Source organism: Plectrocnemia conspersa, unplaced genomic scaffold, assembly GCF_051122295.1.
Source record: "Plectrocnemia conspersa isolate PC_06_02 unplaced genomic scaffold, ASM5112229v1 ptg000001l, whole genome shotgun sequence".
NCBI classification, from domain to species: domain Eukaryota; kingdom Metazoa; phylum Arthropoda; class Insecta; order Trichoptera; family Polycentropodidae; genus Plectrocnemia; species Plectrocnemia conspersa.
The window spans coordinates 23,779,020-23,796,254 of NW_028277165.1; the positions used below are offsets into that span (position 1 = coordinate 23,779,020).

Below are 17,235 nucleotides of genomic sequence, written 5' to 3' on the forward strand. Positions count from 1 at the left end.
GCAACACAGAACTGTCAGATCCCGGACAGAATACGATATTTTTTTTGACCTCAGTCTCTTCTGTCCATATTTCAATCCTGCATATGTGTAATTGTTTGTAATTCAAAACAGGTGAGAAATTTCTTAATTTGATAACGCAATTTATGTAATTTTTTTATTAAAATGGAAATATCTTTTAGATTATCATGAACCTTGAAGCTAAGAAAAAATGTCGACAATAGTCCATCGATTTATTCAATCACCAATAGATATTAAGAAGCCCATGTGTTTATGATGTAGGTATGTCTATATTATCAAACGATAGCATGCGACCAAGCAAGTTACGTAAACATTTGGAAACTGAACATAAAGACAAACCAGTTGAATACTTTAAAAAGCAAGATGATTTTCAAGAAAGGAAAACTGTATTACAAACATTCAATGAGAGATCAACGAAAAGTGACAATGGTTTATTTGCTTCCAATGAGATTTCACTGTTAATTTTGAAAGTCAGAAGAAAACATACTATACTAAAATGAGGAAGATTTTGGGCGCCTTCTATTATACACAGAAGTTCGTTGGCGATCGAAAGGTAATTATCTTGTACTTTTGAATAGTATTGTATTCTTTATGAGTGACAAACAATTTGTAGGAAAGATTGTTGGTGCAAAATGTGATATATATTATTTATCAAAAATATTTGAAAAACTTAATTTGTTAAACAAACAGTTACAAGGAAAAATTTGTAATGTAATTGGAAAGCTTAATCTTTTCAATATTAATATTGGACCATTGGCCATTATTGAAAATGATCTTTATATTTATGTATATTGAACATTTTAAACAGCTTCATGAGGATATGCTAGTTCGGTATTATAAATGTAAATATTAATAATCCATTTAGTGTGAATACAATTGATATTGATATCAAATTGCAAGTGATATTAACGCTTAAAATAAATAAAAATATTTTTGAATAAGCACTGAAATGTCAAGTACATTTCCAAAGCTTTAGAAAAGGGCAAGCTTATATTTCATTACATTTCCCACATCTTATCTCATAGTACTCACTAAATCTGTATTGATATCGTGAAAAAAGGCATAAGAATTACATTAAATAAAGTGAACATTCAATACTTATTTTGATTTGAAAATAAATATTTTATATAAGTTCAAATAATGTAATTTTTAAATAAACGGTTTAATTTTTAATATGTACTTTTTTATTTACTTTTCTCAAGCACCTATTGTGGTGGGGGGGGGGGTGCAGAGAAAAATATTAAACTCAAAAGGGTGCCACAGTCCCAAAAATATTGAAAAAATAATTTTTGAGAAGTGGGTCAAATTTTGTTCATTATTTTTTTATCGTTGGTCACTAAGTCAGTGGCGTGACTTGGAAAGGGGGAGGGGAGGATGGTTAAAAACTACTTTTTACTACGAAACACGACATTTTACGACCATGTACGTCATACACAGGTGCAGTAATATGATAGAAAATCAGCTAGCCATTGTTCATCTGGAAATATGTTCTCTGTTCTCTCTTTTATGATATAAAAAATATGTTTATAAAAATCAACGCGTGGGTTTTTCAAAGCAAAATTTCGTGCCAATTTAAATTTACTACTATTATAAAAAACTGGTTTTATAATTTTTTAATAACTCTCAAGAATCTAAAATCTTCATAAAAAAATATTTTGTTCAGCTTTGTTTTAAAATTATTTTGATTGCATGTTTTTGCGTCCTCCTATTGACCAAAATTCAGTTTGAATACACTACGTCTGTAAGAATAGCTACCATATTCTTAAAACATGTAAACAGTGTAATATCGAAGTGCAGACAAACCATAGAGTAACATGCGAGATGCGTTTGGTTAGGTTTGGGTTTGAATTTGTTAAATTCATAAACATTTTAAAGCAGCATATAATTTTACTAGCACCTATTAGTTATAATACATTTTCGCTAATAGAAATATATATCTACTGGTGAAAATGTATTTGGACTTCACTAGTGAAGTCCAAATACATACACATAGAATGTAAATGTATATGTTACTACGTATGGAAAAGTTAAAATCATATAATTTTACTAGCACCTGCCAGATAAATTATATTTTCACTAGTAAAAATATATACATGTTTGTTTGTTACGTAGGTACAATATCATGCACATAAACTATCGTTCGTGAGCATACCCTATTCGGTAAACTATCAATATACGTCACGTACTACAAAAATTGCACGTTTCTCAATTTTTATATTGTCATTTGCTTTGTATGGTTTATATTAATTTATAGTGTATAGTGCAACAGATGGCACCAAAACTATTTTATTTCTCGGAATCACTACGCTTTTTCTTATTTGTGTAAATGTATGCATATCTTCTTTATTTGCTTACTCAAAAGTGAATAAGCGATAAATCAGCGCAATATACTAAAAATTAACATTAGCTTAAAATCATCAGGAATTAGAATTATGTACTGTAATCGTACTATAATATAAAATTATGCCAGAATAGACTTAATAATAACTATAACTATCATATAAATTCATTATATTTTGGACTTGAAATGCATTTAATAACCATTATTTTAAATGGTACAGATCAACACATTACTTCGACAAAAAAGATAACGTTGAAGAGTATTAAATAAAATATTAATAAATCACATACACGAAAATTGACTAAATATATTTAGTAACAAATTCTTAATGTTTTTATAATCATGTTTTAATATTCATAAATATAGAAATTTTAATTCATCTCATTCAATAGAGGATCAAATACTGTTGAAGCACAATACGAATGTTTTGAATACTTCAACGTTATAAACAATAAGGAAACCAAAGAGTGAATTTAGTATTATATACCATTGTTCGATCGGCTTACTTCAAAAAAATTGTTAGAACGAGTTGTGGTTTGTTCATGTAGTTGAAAAACCAGTGCTGTAAACTTTGAAGTTGAATCCCGACCTACAAAACGATAGGTCAGGGGTTTAAATCTTTAATTTAAATTAAAATCATGATATCATATTTGTATCGCGTAAACATGTTTTTATTTAAAGCGAAAGTTTACGTATTTAATATTACATAAATTGAAAATAAAAATCACGCGTTTATGGCAATAAATTTGTTATTATTTATATTATTTTTATTTGTGCAAGTATAATGTGAAATCATTTTCTTGCGGGTGTTCCTGTTAAATGATTCGGTGTCAATTTATTGCTCCACCAAAAAAATTCTCGCAGTCGATATAATCACCATTGGAATTAATTGGTATTGACTTTGCCGATTATTTTAAGCAATATAGCGGCGAACTTGGCAATTAAATTATATGTCATATAAAAATCAATATTGAGATGCCTTACGAGATGGATCATTGAAAGATAAGACGTTTATAAATATCAATGAACAATATTCGCCATTGCTCTTTGTCGATCCACACTTCATGTGTAGAAATATGAGATTTTTTATTATGTGAGTTGACATTTATTCGTTACCATCGTTCACTTATGCCATTGGAACAAGAGTATTTTTTAACGGGCTTAGTAATGAACAGTGGGCTTCTTTCTTCTGAAGAGGAAATGATCGTCGCAGAAATGAGTTCAATGTTAATTCACATCTCTAAAGGACTGTATATTTGCATTCAAAACTCATGGAATAATTTAAATAAAAGCTATAGACTATTCAGATAGCTACAAAACGGACTAAAGCTGAAAAAATATTTTCTATATAATATCTTTTAAAGAGTCGACCCATTTAAAGAAATTATTTTTGTGTTGATTTTGGCATTAGATTTATATTTAAAAAATCAGCATTAAATAAAGAGCCTAAGCCAATTATTCTACACATAGTTTTTAATGTTACCTCTATGTGTATAAAGAGAACTTTTCAGTAACATATACAAATTAAATCGATTTCTCAAAACAATTCAAGAAAAAAACAGGTGTGGCTTTTAAGAGTAACTTTGATCTAGTATGTATGTGTTTTTTTAATCAAAGCTATGTAATAAATCTATTAAAGTGATTAAAGTTACCTTAGCATACTGCTATAAATATTGCTTATATGTCAATATACACAGATGTATTATTAATAAAATTTTATTCTTTGGTGATAATATTTTACATAAGTAACCAAATGGTAATATTTTGTAAATCATATCCCGCAACAAAAACAAATTTATTATAGAAATGCAAATAATAAACGTAAAAAATCTGTTTCCATGTAAATGCACGTTCGAAAGGTCGTGCTTAATCTATTAATAAATATTCCGTTAAAATTAAATCGACTGCCACACAATTATAAATATATTGACTTTTACTAGATAATAATATCATAATTTAATATTTAACTAGTGTGTATTTTAAATTATAATAATATCTAATTCATTAAATTTATTTCATACATCATAATCATATCATCAATATTTATATAACAAGAAGTTAAAAATACCCACTGCCGTTTTGAAATCAGCAAAAAACACATATCACATACAGCATGTTTGAGTTTACTGTAAATGTCACTGATTCAGTAATTCAGATCTATCTGTATATATCTTCAATGTTCTTATAAACAAACGATAAATTATACCTAACGAGTATTACACACCGCAGCCGAGTAAGTCGAGATGTTTATTTTTTCAAGTATTGAATAAGGTTTGTTTATATCAAATTATGGGTCTACAGGAAAATAAACATAATCATTAAGAAGCGTTTATCGACAAAAATATTGTCTGGGTAACTTTTTACAGACCTTTCTTTCGTCGAGACGTCCTTTCTCGTACCACACCGCGGTGTATACTGGAAAATCTCTACTGTATTATCAGGACGTCATTCGCTAATAAAGCACAACGGTCTTGCACTATCTATACATTAATAATCAAAGTTATGATAAGTTATGTTATCGCCTATTCACGTCATACGTATGCATACAAGTATGTGTATTCATAAAATTCGAGATAAATCTCATGTCTGACTATTCTGTTACATTTCGGAAGGAATTCACTTGCGTTATCTGATTGGTTAAAGTTTTTTGTTATTGTCATATGTGATACATATATACAATGTGGAACAAAAAAATACTTTTTAACAGTAATATATAATTAATTTATAAATGCTATAAAAAAAAACTAAGTCAATAATTGATATATAATAATAGTATATCACAAATATAAACCATTATTTGAGTTTTCATTTTAAAACATTTTCTGCTCCATATTTTCCCATAGCGTTATAGTTGCCTTCTTGAAATAAACATATCCGAATATTGGTTAAAACATTTGCATTTTTTTATAAAAACGTTTATTACAAGTACAGGAAAATACACCATTAAAAATTTAAGTACACGTTGCTGGTTTATAACCATTTTCTATTTTAGATGAGAAAAATAAAATATATATGTAATAAAATATAAAATAAATTAAATAAAAAGCACAAAAAATATTAATTTAAATTATTAAGTTTTTTAAAATATTATATTTCAGTGAAATTACGTTAGTTATACATATATGTTTTTACCAGTGAAAATATAATTTAACTAGCAGGTGCTAATAAAAATAAAAATAATTTCAACTCTTTCATATGTAGTAATATATACATTTAGGTACATACTTATCATTATTTATTTACACGCTATGCATAAATGTTCAAGGAAGTCATATTTTCATTAGTGTGATACAAATACATTTTCACCAGTAGATACATATTTCTATCAATAGATAAAACTGAACTTAACTTAAACTTTTCCGCCGATTTCACTTAAAAATATACTTGATTAACATATTCTCATCTTCATTACAACTATTTTCGTTTGTAGTTGTTCCATGCAGACTATTCATAAAAACTAATTATTCAGTCATTTTAATAATAGCACTGACTTCCCGAATTATCAATGCGGTGCAAACTAGTAACTAACTAAAAAATATTTAATATTTCGGAAAGTGTACTTGATATAATTTAACACAGGGAACCTTGGAAAATCTGGAGTTGCCTTAAAAACATGTTTTATTTTTTAATTGCCTATTGATGTAACTCACAATGTGCTTAAACCTTCTTACAACTAAAATACTAATAGATTGAAATACATATATTTTTTCGGCTGCAGTAATCAAACATGACTTTATCGTCAATAAATGTTTTTTTATTATTAATTAATAAATAAACTACTCTTTTATGTATAACCAATTACAGAAAAAAATCCGGAAATCTAAATACTAGAAAATAATAAGTTCAATTAAATGCATAATTTGACCGTACGAAGTGTCATGGACTATTATTTTTTATAAGATATTAATATTTATAAATTATGGTTGTTTCTGGATCATGCTGTTTGCATATGTATGTACTAGTATGTTAAGTTAACGCTCTTAAACCGACGAACGCAACCAACACAACAATGCGGTTTTACAAAATGAACTGAATAACACGACGTGAATTTTTATAATAAAAACTTTTACGGAAGTTAATGACCGCAATTAAATGTTATAAATAACGAATAGAAAAATGTCTTTTAACCGCTTTGATAAAAAAAACTTGAGAAAAAAACAATACATAAATGTATATAATATAATATGTATATAGTATGTGCATATATAAATAATATTAATAATTATCTTTTTATGCAGCTAATACATGATAATCAATACGATGTTACTGTTATAACATATTTTTTGTAAAAGAGAAATGTATGTAAAAATATATTTTGAGTGTATGGTGGGATTGCAAAAGGATTGTGCATTACGAAACTCTTAAATCTGGCCAAACAGTTACAGTAAGCTTATTTTGTGATCAGCTGGATCGTTTGCACGAAGAAGTAAAAGTCCTGAACTTGTCAATAGAACTCACATAGTCGGTCCTATGTGAGGAAATTAATTCTCGATATAATCACTAGAGCGTTTTTCTTATACACCTTATTCTTCTGACCTTGCTCCTTTCAACTACTATTTATTTGAAAAAGGGGGCTATCGAAATACTTTGCTAAATCATAACCTCCGCTAATGGAATTAAAAATTCGATAGAGATGTGGATGAAGGATTATCATTAGAAAAAAAAATATGTTGTAATATTTTTATTATTTTAATAATACTTCTGTGCATTTTACTACTAGGCAGTAAACTATATTTTTTATGTACATTTTTATAATAAATAGCATGATAAACTTACCGAAATGATAATCTTGTTTTATGACGGACGCCATCTCGCGGTTATTGTCTACGAGTGATTATATGCGAAATCTGCAAAAATTGTGCGCTATTTGATTCAGATTTATTGTGTTTAACGAATATTATATGTTATTATATTAATTATTTTATTATAGAGTGGCAACAACATCACCATCACATTTTCTGCAACGTCGACGAAGCAGTAGATAACCCCGAGACCTCCGAGATCGTTTCGATCGTTACGAATCCTCTCGACTTCTCAAATATTACCAAATGACACAAGTAATCACGTGGCAGTTAAAATACTTCATATACAAAAATGAAGATACAGCAAAAAATGAGTTAATGACATTTAAAAACTCCGTCTTATTAAATTATACTGAATAAATTGATAAATTTGTAAAAAATAGAATATTTCAGAATAAACTTCCCTAAGCGTCTAATATTATGGAATAGTGGGGGGATATCGAAAAATGTGAAATGAAAATGTAATATTAATACTAATATGTTATTTTTTTCTTCTAAAAACAATAATAAAGATCCAAAGAGGTAGACGATACCTAAGGGTTAACAAAATGTGTTAATTAGAGATGTCTTTATTAATCGTTTCAATGCTTACATTTAAATACATACATATGAAATATACTGTATTTTTAGATAATTATATCAACACACGTTTTTTAAAAATGTAAGATGTTTTTAACAGCTTATATTTTTTCAATGTGCAAACAGTAACTAATGCTAGTTACGCTAAATCACAGAAACTAAATTCAAGTACGGTTCACATACTCTGGTTAATCTTAGAAGAATCGCTTGCAACAAAAAATATGTACTGAGCATGACTACACCTATCAATTGCATTATCGCAGTTTATTGAGCACTCACAAGTCACGAGTATTGCACATTTCGTGCTATTTTTAAATATAATATAATTAATATTAATCTATTTCCTATTTCATAGGCAGAGCATTTTAATAATTGTGTATTTCTTAAAACGTGTACTCTTTCTTGAGTAATCCTAAATAAAAAAATGTAAAATTAAAAGCACTAGCACCACTTAAATGACGCCAAGTTACCTTTAGTAGTCTCTAAAATCTCTTTCTCTCTCATATCATCTCTAAAGCCATCAACAGTTTTTTCCTCATGAATTAGTATGATTAGTATTTTTATAGTAGAATTTTGTATATTTTGCGAACTCTTAAAACGTATGTTTGATAATATTATTTTTTAATAAATATATTAAAACTGTAAAAACTATTTCTAGGGCATAAAATAATTTCTACCAATAGCAAATTAAAATTTAACTGTGAAAATGCAATAATAACAGCGAAACGACTCAGTTCCAATTACGTTTCATAATTATTGTTTTTTATGGCATTTTAGAATATTTTTCTTCAACGATAAAATGTTCCTATATTACAGTACCTTATTACTTACATACATACGCACACAATCACAGTTGAATTTACACATAAATAATTGTGTAGTAAAATTTCCATTATAACTGCAGCCAAAAAGGTTTACTGAAGCTAGAAAATTTGTGCAAAAATTACCCGTCATCGCTGGCTTTTGTCTCGAATTTTCAATGATTGGGACTCTGGTGAAGTTGAAAACGAATTCAGAGGTCAATCCATTGAGGTCCTCGCTTCGTACGTGAATTGCCACGCGTCTACCAAACCGGCGTCCTTATCAGAACTGAACTCGTTTCGAAGCATTAAGCGCGAGTTGTGGAGGGCGGGAGTAGTGGGAGGTTCAGACGAGAGCGAAAACAATAATGTATCCTATCGTTGCATAAATAATTAATTAATATACTATGAAAAAAAGCTAATAAAAATAATGTTGTATTTTCAGAAAAACTAATTATAACTTAAAAATATCTTAATATAATACAATACATATTATAAAATATTCCTTATATCTTAAAGTAAAAATATCTTAAATTAATAATATAGCAGTAGTTACTATTACATATAAACAATAATTTAGTCAATTATTTACTTAAACCTAACCACAAAAGTATATTTATGTGGTTAAGTGTTTAGAACAGGGATATTTTCCAGGGAATTTTGCTTTAAACCAAAAAATAACTACACAATTATAATATTTAAAAATGCGTTTTATTTTAAAACAATTTTTTTAATGTAAATTTCTTTTTAATTAAAGTATGAACCAAATATTAAATTATCGTCTTAATGTCATTTTCCTTGATTTCCATCAATATTACTGTTCATATACAATTCATAAAACAGAAATTGCTTTTTAAAGCTATATATATAGTACATCAATGCTTTATTCATTATTTTATATTTCTTATCGACTTTCAATAAGTTTCATATAAGGTAATTTTTAATAAAAAATATAGTGTAAATACATATTATATATAATTATTCTATTATAAATAAATGCAAACTAATACACAGCAAAAATCAATATTTAGATAATGTGTCATTCACAATAAATCCAGTTTTGGCGGAATATCAATATTTCACTGATCCATTTTACCTATAATGCCTTAAGGGGGAGAAGTTCAAACATATTTTACTCACCCTGTGCATATAAAAATTCATCTTTTACAAGTTAATTCCGACTGTTAAGAGTAGTCGCTACATAATCATATCGATACGTTATAATAGTTTGATATATACATAAATGTAAATTTCATAAGCTGTATTTTATCCGTGGGTTATACCATCAAGTTGTATAAGAAAGTATTAAATATTTAAACACATTTGTTAAAAAAAAACTAATCCCAATCCTGCAGGATGTTGCATATGTTTTGGATGGTCATGCTTTTTAGCACATAATTTTTAAGGGTAAGCTTCGAATTCCAGATGCATACTGTGACTAAATTTATATTTTTAATTATTGTTAAATAGTTTTGATATATTTAATTATTTAATAAATAAGAACATAATTAATTTACAATATTTTAATTTTACATTAATTATTATAATCAATAAACAAAAATATTAAAAATTCATCTTAAATGCACAATTTTTACATACTGTAATAATTATAATCATAACTAAAAATTCAACAGTTATTATATAATTTATTTATTATAAATAAAGAGCAGATTAACCAGAAAATTCTTTGTACTCTTTTGCCATTTCGTGCATGATATCACCTGGTAATCTGTAACAAAGCCAACGTTCGCTTTCTGTATGATCCTTTCCATCATATCTATAATGCACCGTCACATTAGATTCCGCTAAGTTCTTAGCATTTCTTAACTGGATAAAAGGTATGAAAAAATCGCCTGACATAATTCTGAACTCCAATCGATTATAGTTATCGCTACTGGCATACTAAAAAAACTATGATTAATTCGCGTTCAACACGTCAATAATTACATTATTTATACATTACATTCGTAAGGACAGCGACGATGGCTCTTAGAAATATTTCTTCCCTGTAACGAACAACCACGTAGAAATCATCCACCATCATTGTTTTCCCAAGCCAAGTTGAATAAGCATCGTAATAAATAATGTATGCAATTAAAGACTCATTTTCGCCTTCACGTTCTGTAGCAACGTAGCATTGAAAAGATGGTGGATTCGAATCAAAGTAATTGAGAGTCAAGTCTGAAATAAGAGATGATTATTTATTTTTGTCGAAAACAATAACAGTTTATGAGATATAATTTTGTTTTCTCAGCCACTCCGTATATATGGTTGATATTTACTATTATTATTTATAAGTTACAATTAAAAAAATATGTGTATGTATGTTTTTTTAAGATGTTATTTATGAAACCATTGATACACTGAAATAAGATAAGTGTTAATATTATTAAGCATATACAGCTGAAAATAAATATTTTCATGTTACAGCGTAAATCAAATCAGAACTTTAAAAGTTTGTTACAAAATCAAAACACATCTCTATTGTCCTGTAAATAGCTAGCAGTTCTACACATAGAGTGACTGAGTCGCCGAGAGCGAACCAGGGCCCTGGAAAAACAATCATGACAATATTGGCATTTAATATATTTTTTAACATCGTAATATAATTTCTTGAATAAATAACAATAGGTACGAGTTAACCCTTTCGTTGCGACATATTTTCTGAAATCATATTTTATGCGAAATATTTTATTTAAGCATTAAAAATATCTACTCATAATATTTATCTGATAATTCGTCGTGTTTTTTTTTTGCTGCTCAGTGTTGCCATATAGTGAACTTCCAGTCCAGGTCAAAAGTAATAAAATCACGCCATTGCAATATATAATACAAAAACAATCTATAAGAACAATCAATTTATATAATTCTTTGCTTCTTCCTTAGGTATTCTATCTGAATTTTCAGATCGAATACTTAAATTTACTGCTACTAATTAATATTCTTTAAACGTTCAAAAAGCAATAAATTTAACAATAATTTGACAATACATTTTAACACAAACAAAGCCTTGCCAAAAACTACAATCTGTCCCTTTAAACAATAATGTTTATTTTCAAAGTACTATCTAGAAAGTGGGTGCTTTTGAAGTTAATGCTCCGCTCTTTTTATTTCTTGTATGTATAAAAAAGGCTGCAGGAAATTATACCTGAAATACATCAGTACATACATACCAAATAACTGCAGTTTAGTTTAGATTCATTATTTGAGGTCGGTTTTTACTTTTTTTATAAACATATTCTTGCTATTCTTTTTTCCAGAGTCGGACCCCTCAAAACGGGAATTTATTATTCATTGTATTTTTAAATCTTTTCGTTTAATAAATAACACTTAATATTTTCATTTGATTCACCTTTGTATGTAAATAACCACTATCGATCAAAATATAAAGTGTAATAATGTAAATTTACAATAATACTCACATTCATTTGTAAGCATTGCTTCATTCTCCATGTTTAATTCTTTAGCATGTTCCTAAAATATTAATAAAATATATTTATAGTAAGTATTATGTGTATGTAAATATGTTTAATTTTAAAAATCCAACCTTAATCAATTCTGCTAATTGTGTTGTATCGGATCTTAACAGCTTTCTAATGTGCATTTTGCTATTCACTAGATATTATCTTTTCTGTGAATGTAACCTATAAACATATACATGTGTATAGAAAAAAAACAGTGTTTCATATATATGTTGTGAATTACTATTCTTAGTAGGTATGCATAACAGTAATTATTGTTCAGTAGTAATAATTTTATATATCAGTAGCATACCTCAAAATAACTTTAAAATATTAAAAATCTTTTCGTATTGTTAAGCTTTGACCTACCCGTCGGTCACTGTGATAAAATAAAATACTTAAAATCTAAATTACAGCCACATATGATTTGGTCATAATATTGTTAATGTATGACCATAGCAAATAAAATATATTTTTACATAAATTAGAATATTTATTATTAAACTCCCCATTTTTTTCTTATACCCACAAAAAAATAAATCACCGGCGTGCAACAATTCGATTTTTTAGACCTGTTTTTTTCCTAGCCTTGTCTGATGATCTAAAACAAGGCTGATATCAAATATCTGATAAAATAATCAAATCATTGAAAGGTAAAAGAAAAATAAGATTATTGGACTAGTAACTTAACCAACGTGCTGAATTTGCTTAAAGAATATTTCAGTTAGGAAGGAATATTTTATTAAACAAATTTACAGATTGAACATTTGTTGTTGAACTCTTACTAAAAAGATACGACCTAAGACTCCCGAATACGATCATCGCAGCAAGAGGAACTGCTTCCAGACATTACCCCTGAGGATCTTCCACGAACATCATCCACCACCGCTCGGAGAAAACGATACTCGCCCATCATAGTAGCCGCAATATATGTAATATAATCTAATAAAATTCTCACTAGTTCTACCTGAGTTTTACTAGTTGCGAAGTTACACCACTTATGGTTACCAAACCTTAAAAATATTATACTAATAATATACCAATATAAAACAGATTTTCATTTAAAATATTTTTGAGTTAAGAAGTAACTTAAAGAAAGTCATGCATTTTTAAAAGGGTTTTGGTTCTGAGAAACCCTCTCTCTCTCCAGTCTCCAATAATATTAACGGTTTTGAGCCACGTCCCTGGACAGTAGATTTTACATCGTCAATTAGAGCAGATAGTATTAAGCATCTTATTTTTGGTTTGCCGCCAGGGTTTTTAATCCTTGGCTTGTCGGGCCCCCATTATATCTCTATATTATTGACGAACAGAGAACTAGGTGATCGTTGAAGAGAACAAATTTCAATATGATGATGATTTGTTATAATATATACAAATAAATCTACTTCTGAAGGGCTTCGATCGAGTTACGAAGGATTTTGGGCTCCCGTATTAGATTGTCAATAACAGTTGTTGCTACTTATTATTTCGAACAATATAAAGATTAAAATCCTCTTTGAATTATTAAAAATATTCATTCGCAATTGTTTAACCGCAGGATAAAGTAATTATTTTTTATGAGCTTTTAAAGTTATATTCTGGAATGGGTTTTAGTTTACTTCATTACTTATTATGAAACAAAAAATACCTTATTTAGTTCGCCCTTAATATTTTGGACGTCTTAAAAATGTTTTCACAGAATCCCAGAAAAACTTAGGTTTACAATGGAAATTTCAGTGATTTCTTATTGCCTTTAACACCGGTTTTGTTGATAGAATATGTGGAAATGGATTGTGTAAAATGTAAGGATTTATTATTTAAAAACATCTCTTCGTGATTATAATTATTATATTAAAATAAATAATAAGCAATTATTTTTTGTATTAAAAATAAATAAATCGAATCTTTAGACATTGTATCCACTGCGCTATTGCCAGCCGCACAATGCATGTAATATAATACAATAAAATCTTATTTATTCAATTAATCTATTATTATATAATATTATTAATTTATTCCTATATAAAACACATTGTAAGTGGCAACTTGCTAGAAAGTTAAATAAAATGTTATCTTCAACCACTTACATTATCATTTATATCATCTTTTGTGAGTCTATATCTGGTTTGGTTAATTGTTTCTGTGAGATTCACACCGCCTATTGCTTTATAAAAGCGCCTAGCCTTATTCCAGTTTAACACATTGAAATCAATGTTATTACATCCATTTTCGACTGCATGCTAAAAATGATTAAAGTTTTAAATTAGTATAAAACATTGGAAAACTTAACAACACAAGCATAGCCACCGACTTTCAATAATTTATTTTATATTTTTATATCATTATATATAACAAGCGGCAAAAATATTTTGCTGGTACTAAGGAACAAGTAACTATGCTCAATTGTCAAATGCCCGCTGAGGAAAATACATATTTTATACCTTCGATAACGCCGAGAACATTTTCTTTCCAATTCCCAAATTTCTGAATTCACGTAGAACGAAAATATCTTCCAGAAACAATGTTCTTCCTCTCCATGAAGAGAAGCCGAAAAAAAATATAGAAAATGCTGCCGGCGTGTATGTGTTGTTCTCGTTTATAATTTCAGCAATCTGACACATGAACAATGGTGGATCTCGAATGAAACAGTCCATTTCTAAGACTGAAAAATTTCGTCATTATTATTACTTAAATAATAAAAGTATATATTATATAAATAAGTAGTCCACTATTTTTGCGTGAAACGTGAAATTCTCGCTGTACTAGTATGATAAGAAAAATAATCTTTTCCACTACACTATAATCTAAAATAATATTTAAAAAAAATACAATTTCACTGCACAGCTCAAGCAAACCAGTTTTAATCGATCCAAATAACTTCACATTGCCTAATTTAATAATTTATTATTGAGCTTGTTTATATGTACACTAATAGCACGATTGATAAAAATAGTTGACTATTTATTTATAGACTTCAAAGATAACATACCAGCTTCATTTATTTGTGGTCCTTCGGGCATCTTTTCTTCGACAGCTAATCTCTAAATTCAAGTTTTTATAAGCAAGATGACAACAATACTTTCATCAAATTACAATTTACCTTTATATTATCAAGGACAAATGCCATATCTTGCACCACAGCAAATCGAACCCTTGTCTTAACATCGTTCAGCGACGGTTTCTTAGGGTAAAAATTGGGGTACTCCATTGTTCAAGCTATGAGTCTCGTCAACGTCCGAAACGTAACTGGGATAGAAACGGACGAAAAGGTCATCAATTGATAATAACTTTTCGCATCACATATTTTGGTCCAAAGATTACTCGTAATACGAATTATTAAAAAAACGATAAGTTACGATAAAAAAAACTTTATTCTATTTATACATAATTTTAATATTGTAAAAAAATTAAATTCAATGTGGTATATATTGATTGTAAAGCAACTTTTTAACAAATTCATGATTAACATATACTATAAAAGATAAACTACATATATAATAAATTTGCTTATCACACATATAATTTTTATATACTAAAAAATGCTTTATTTGGGTAATAAACAAAATGTAAACCTGGTTCTTACAACAAATTGACATAATATATGTATATAAAATGCCCATACAATTGCACTGATGTAAAATAATATTTTAGATATTTTTATCTAAAAACATTTACAAGTGACTAAAAATATAAAAAAATACATAATAAAATCAGCAACAATATTAAATAACCTTGACTTTGTAACAATAAAATATTTATAATGCATTAATTACACACAGAAAATTATTCACATTAATATATTAAAGCATATCTTTAACTTACAATATAAAAATATATATTCTCTAATTATATTATGATAGACACAAACATTCATAAAATATTTGAATGATTGATTTGAATTCCATTTTGGCTAACATACAAGTTTGATTAGTTAATATATAAAAAAAATCATATTACCACCTTGCTATGAAAATCTTTTATTTACTACAAAAAAATTGATATGATGTATAGGTACATAATAAGACAAACTTATAAAATGTACAAGCAAATACATATGTACAATCAGTGTCAATACAAACACATATTTGTAAAAAAATTCAATCACTAATGTAATGTTTAAAGCAAGGGTGGCCAACCTGCAGCCCGCATGCGAGGCCCGCTTTGAACATTTTTCCGGCCCGCGAGATTCATCTCACTTTTACAAAATATATTTATTTTATAATGGCCAATACACTATAGACAATTTTTCACTCCAATAAAATGTCTATAGTGTATCTAAATCTAATATGGGGACATATAATTTTATATGTGACCCACGGAGTTATGATGCATTTCCAAAGTGGCCCGGATGATCATTTGGGTTGGCCACCTCTGATTTAAAGCATCCCTTAAACATATTCTATAAAATGGACACAGACAGTTTTAGAAGTAAGGGTATCCCAAAATTAACGCGACCAGGAAATGTCTGATGCAGTAACTGAATTGTTTCACGGGCTGTATGGCATGTCGCACCAACTTGTTGAAACCACATAATGGCCACATCAATATCATCCAATTTCGGCAGAAAGAATTGTGTTATCATGTCGCGATATCGAGCATCAGTAACAGTCACTGCATTTCAAAAAAATATGATCCAATGATGCCTCCAGCCCAAAATCCGCACCAAACAGTGACATGTTGTAGATGCATTCATTTTTCAACAAACAAATGTGGGTTCTCCGAACCCCAAACACAGCAATTTTGGCGATTAACGAAGCCTTCAAGGTGAAAATGTGCTTCATCGCTTAGGATGATTTTGCTCGAAAAATCAGCATCCACTTGTTGATGTTCAATAATACATTCAACGAACTCTCTTCGCTGTGCATGGTCATTAGGCTTCAGTTGTTGTGTTAATTGAGTTTTGTAAGCATGGAGACACAGATATTTTGTGAGTATACGCTGTAAAGAGCTTCCGCAATGTTCCGGGATTTTCACCAACACTCACTCACTGCTTCGATATTGACATTTGAACGGCTTGTTTTTAGACGACCAGTGTGTTTGGCGTCTCCAACTGATCCAGTCTCTCTGAATTTTTCAATTAATCTCTTCGCAGTTGACGAACTTAAAACACTATTCCGACCATATTTTGTATTAAATTTTCGAATTACGGCCGCCAAACTTTCATTATTTTTGAGATATTGTTCAATAATGAAAACACGTTGTTGTATCGTGTAACGCTCTATTTTTAATAACCCTAAACTCTCAGCTGTCAA

The 17,235-nt window shown here is 28.4% G+C and overlaps 3 protein-coding genes and 1 long non-coding RNA gene across 8 annotated transcripts in view; 1 reads left to right on the forward strand and 3 right to left on the reverse strand.

The window, feature by feature from the left end:
* Window positions 1-8,837, reverse strand: part of LOC148239296 (uncharacterized) — a 67,346-nt gene extending 58,509 nt beyond the window's left edge. For 3 of the 5 annotated variants that reach the window (XM_088187739.1, XM_088187669.1, XM_088187511.1), the window contains exons 1-2: window positions 8,688-8,831; window positions 7,136-7,206 (exon numbers count right to left, since the gene is read on the reverse strand). In XM_088187739.1, the coding sequence (XP_088043865.1) occupies window positions 7,136-7,169 (34 nt within the window). In that variant the 5' untranslated portion in view covers window positions 7,170-7,206; window positions 8,688-8,831. Of the gene's footprint in view, window positions 1-7,135; window positions 7,207-8,687 lie in introns of all 5 variants that reach the window. The other 2 variants (XM_088187815.1, XM_088187590.1) reach the window with 2 other exon arrangements.
* LOC148239297 (uncharacterized) lies at window positions 3-1,191 on the forward strand. The gene is made up of 2 exons (XR_015810137.1): window positions 3-111; window positions 180-1,191. It is a non-coding gene; the product is annotated as an uncharacterized LOC148239297 (long non-coding RNA).
* Window positions 8,838-10,211: 1,374 nt separating the features above from the next.
* LOC148239298 (thialysine N-epsilon-acetyltransferase-like) lies at window positions 10,212-12,144 on the reverse strand. The gene is made up of 4 exons (XM_088181426.1): window positions 12,088-12,144; window positions 11,963-12,014; window positions 10,504-10,721; window positions 10,212-10,442 (listed from the first exon to the last, which is right to left on the reverse strand). The coding sequence occupies exons 1-4, from the start codon at window positions 12,142-12,144 to the stop codon at window positions 10,212-10,214; spliced, it is 558 nt and encodes a 185-aa protein (XP_088037552.1).
* Window positions 12,145-13,813: 1,669 nt separating this feature from the next.
* Window positions 13,814-15,244, reverse strand: LOC148239299 (thialysine N-epsilon-acetyltransferase-like). Its single transcript, XM_088188152.1, has 4 exons — window positions 15,084-15,244; window positions 14,973-15,024; window positions 14,425-14,645; window positions 13,814-14,223 (listed from the first exon to the last, which is right to left on the reverse strand). Exons 1-4 carry the CDS (start codon window positions 15,189-15,191, stop codon window positions 14,059-14,061), a joined length of 546 nt encoding a protein of 181 aa, XP_088044278.1. The 5' UTR covers window positions 15,192-15,244; the 3' UTR covers window positions 13,814-14,058.
* Between the last annotated feature and the right edge of the window lie 1,991 nt (window positions 15,245-17,235).

Coding starts and splice junctions, on each gene's coding strand:
- LOC148239298 (XM_088181426.1), bottom strand. CDS start 12,144: ATGCACATTAGAAAGCTGTTAAGATCCGATACAACACAATTAGCAGAA. Junction 12,015..12,087: donor AATTAGCAGAATTGATTAAG/GTTGGATTTTTA, acceptor TTAATATTTTAG/GAACATGCTAAAGAATTAAA. Junction 10,443..10,503: donor TCGTCGCTGTCCTTACGAAT/GTAATGTATAAA, acceptor TAGTTTTTTTAG/TATGCCAGTAGCGATAACTA.
- LOC148239299 (XM_088188152.1), bottom strand. CDS start 15,191: ATGGAGTACCCCAATTTTTACCCTAAGAAACCGTCGCTGAACGATGTT. Junction 14,646..14,972: donor ACCACAAATAAATGAAGCTG/GTATGTTATCTT, acceptor GAAATTTTTCAG/TCTTAGAAATGGACTGTTTC. Junction 14,224..14,424: donor TGTTCTCGGCGTTATCGAAG/GTATAAAATATG, acceptor AATCATTTTTAG/CATGCAGTCGAAAATGGATG.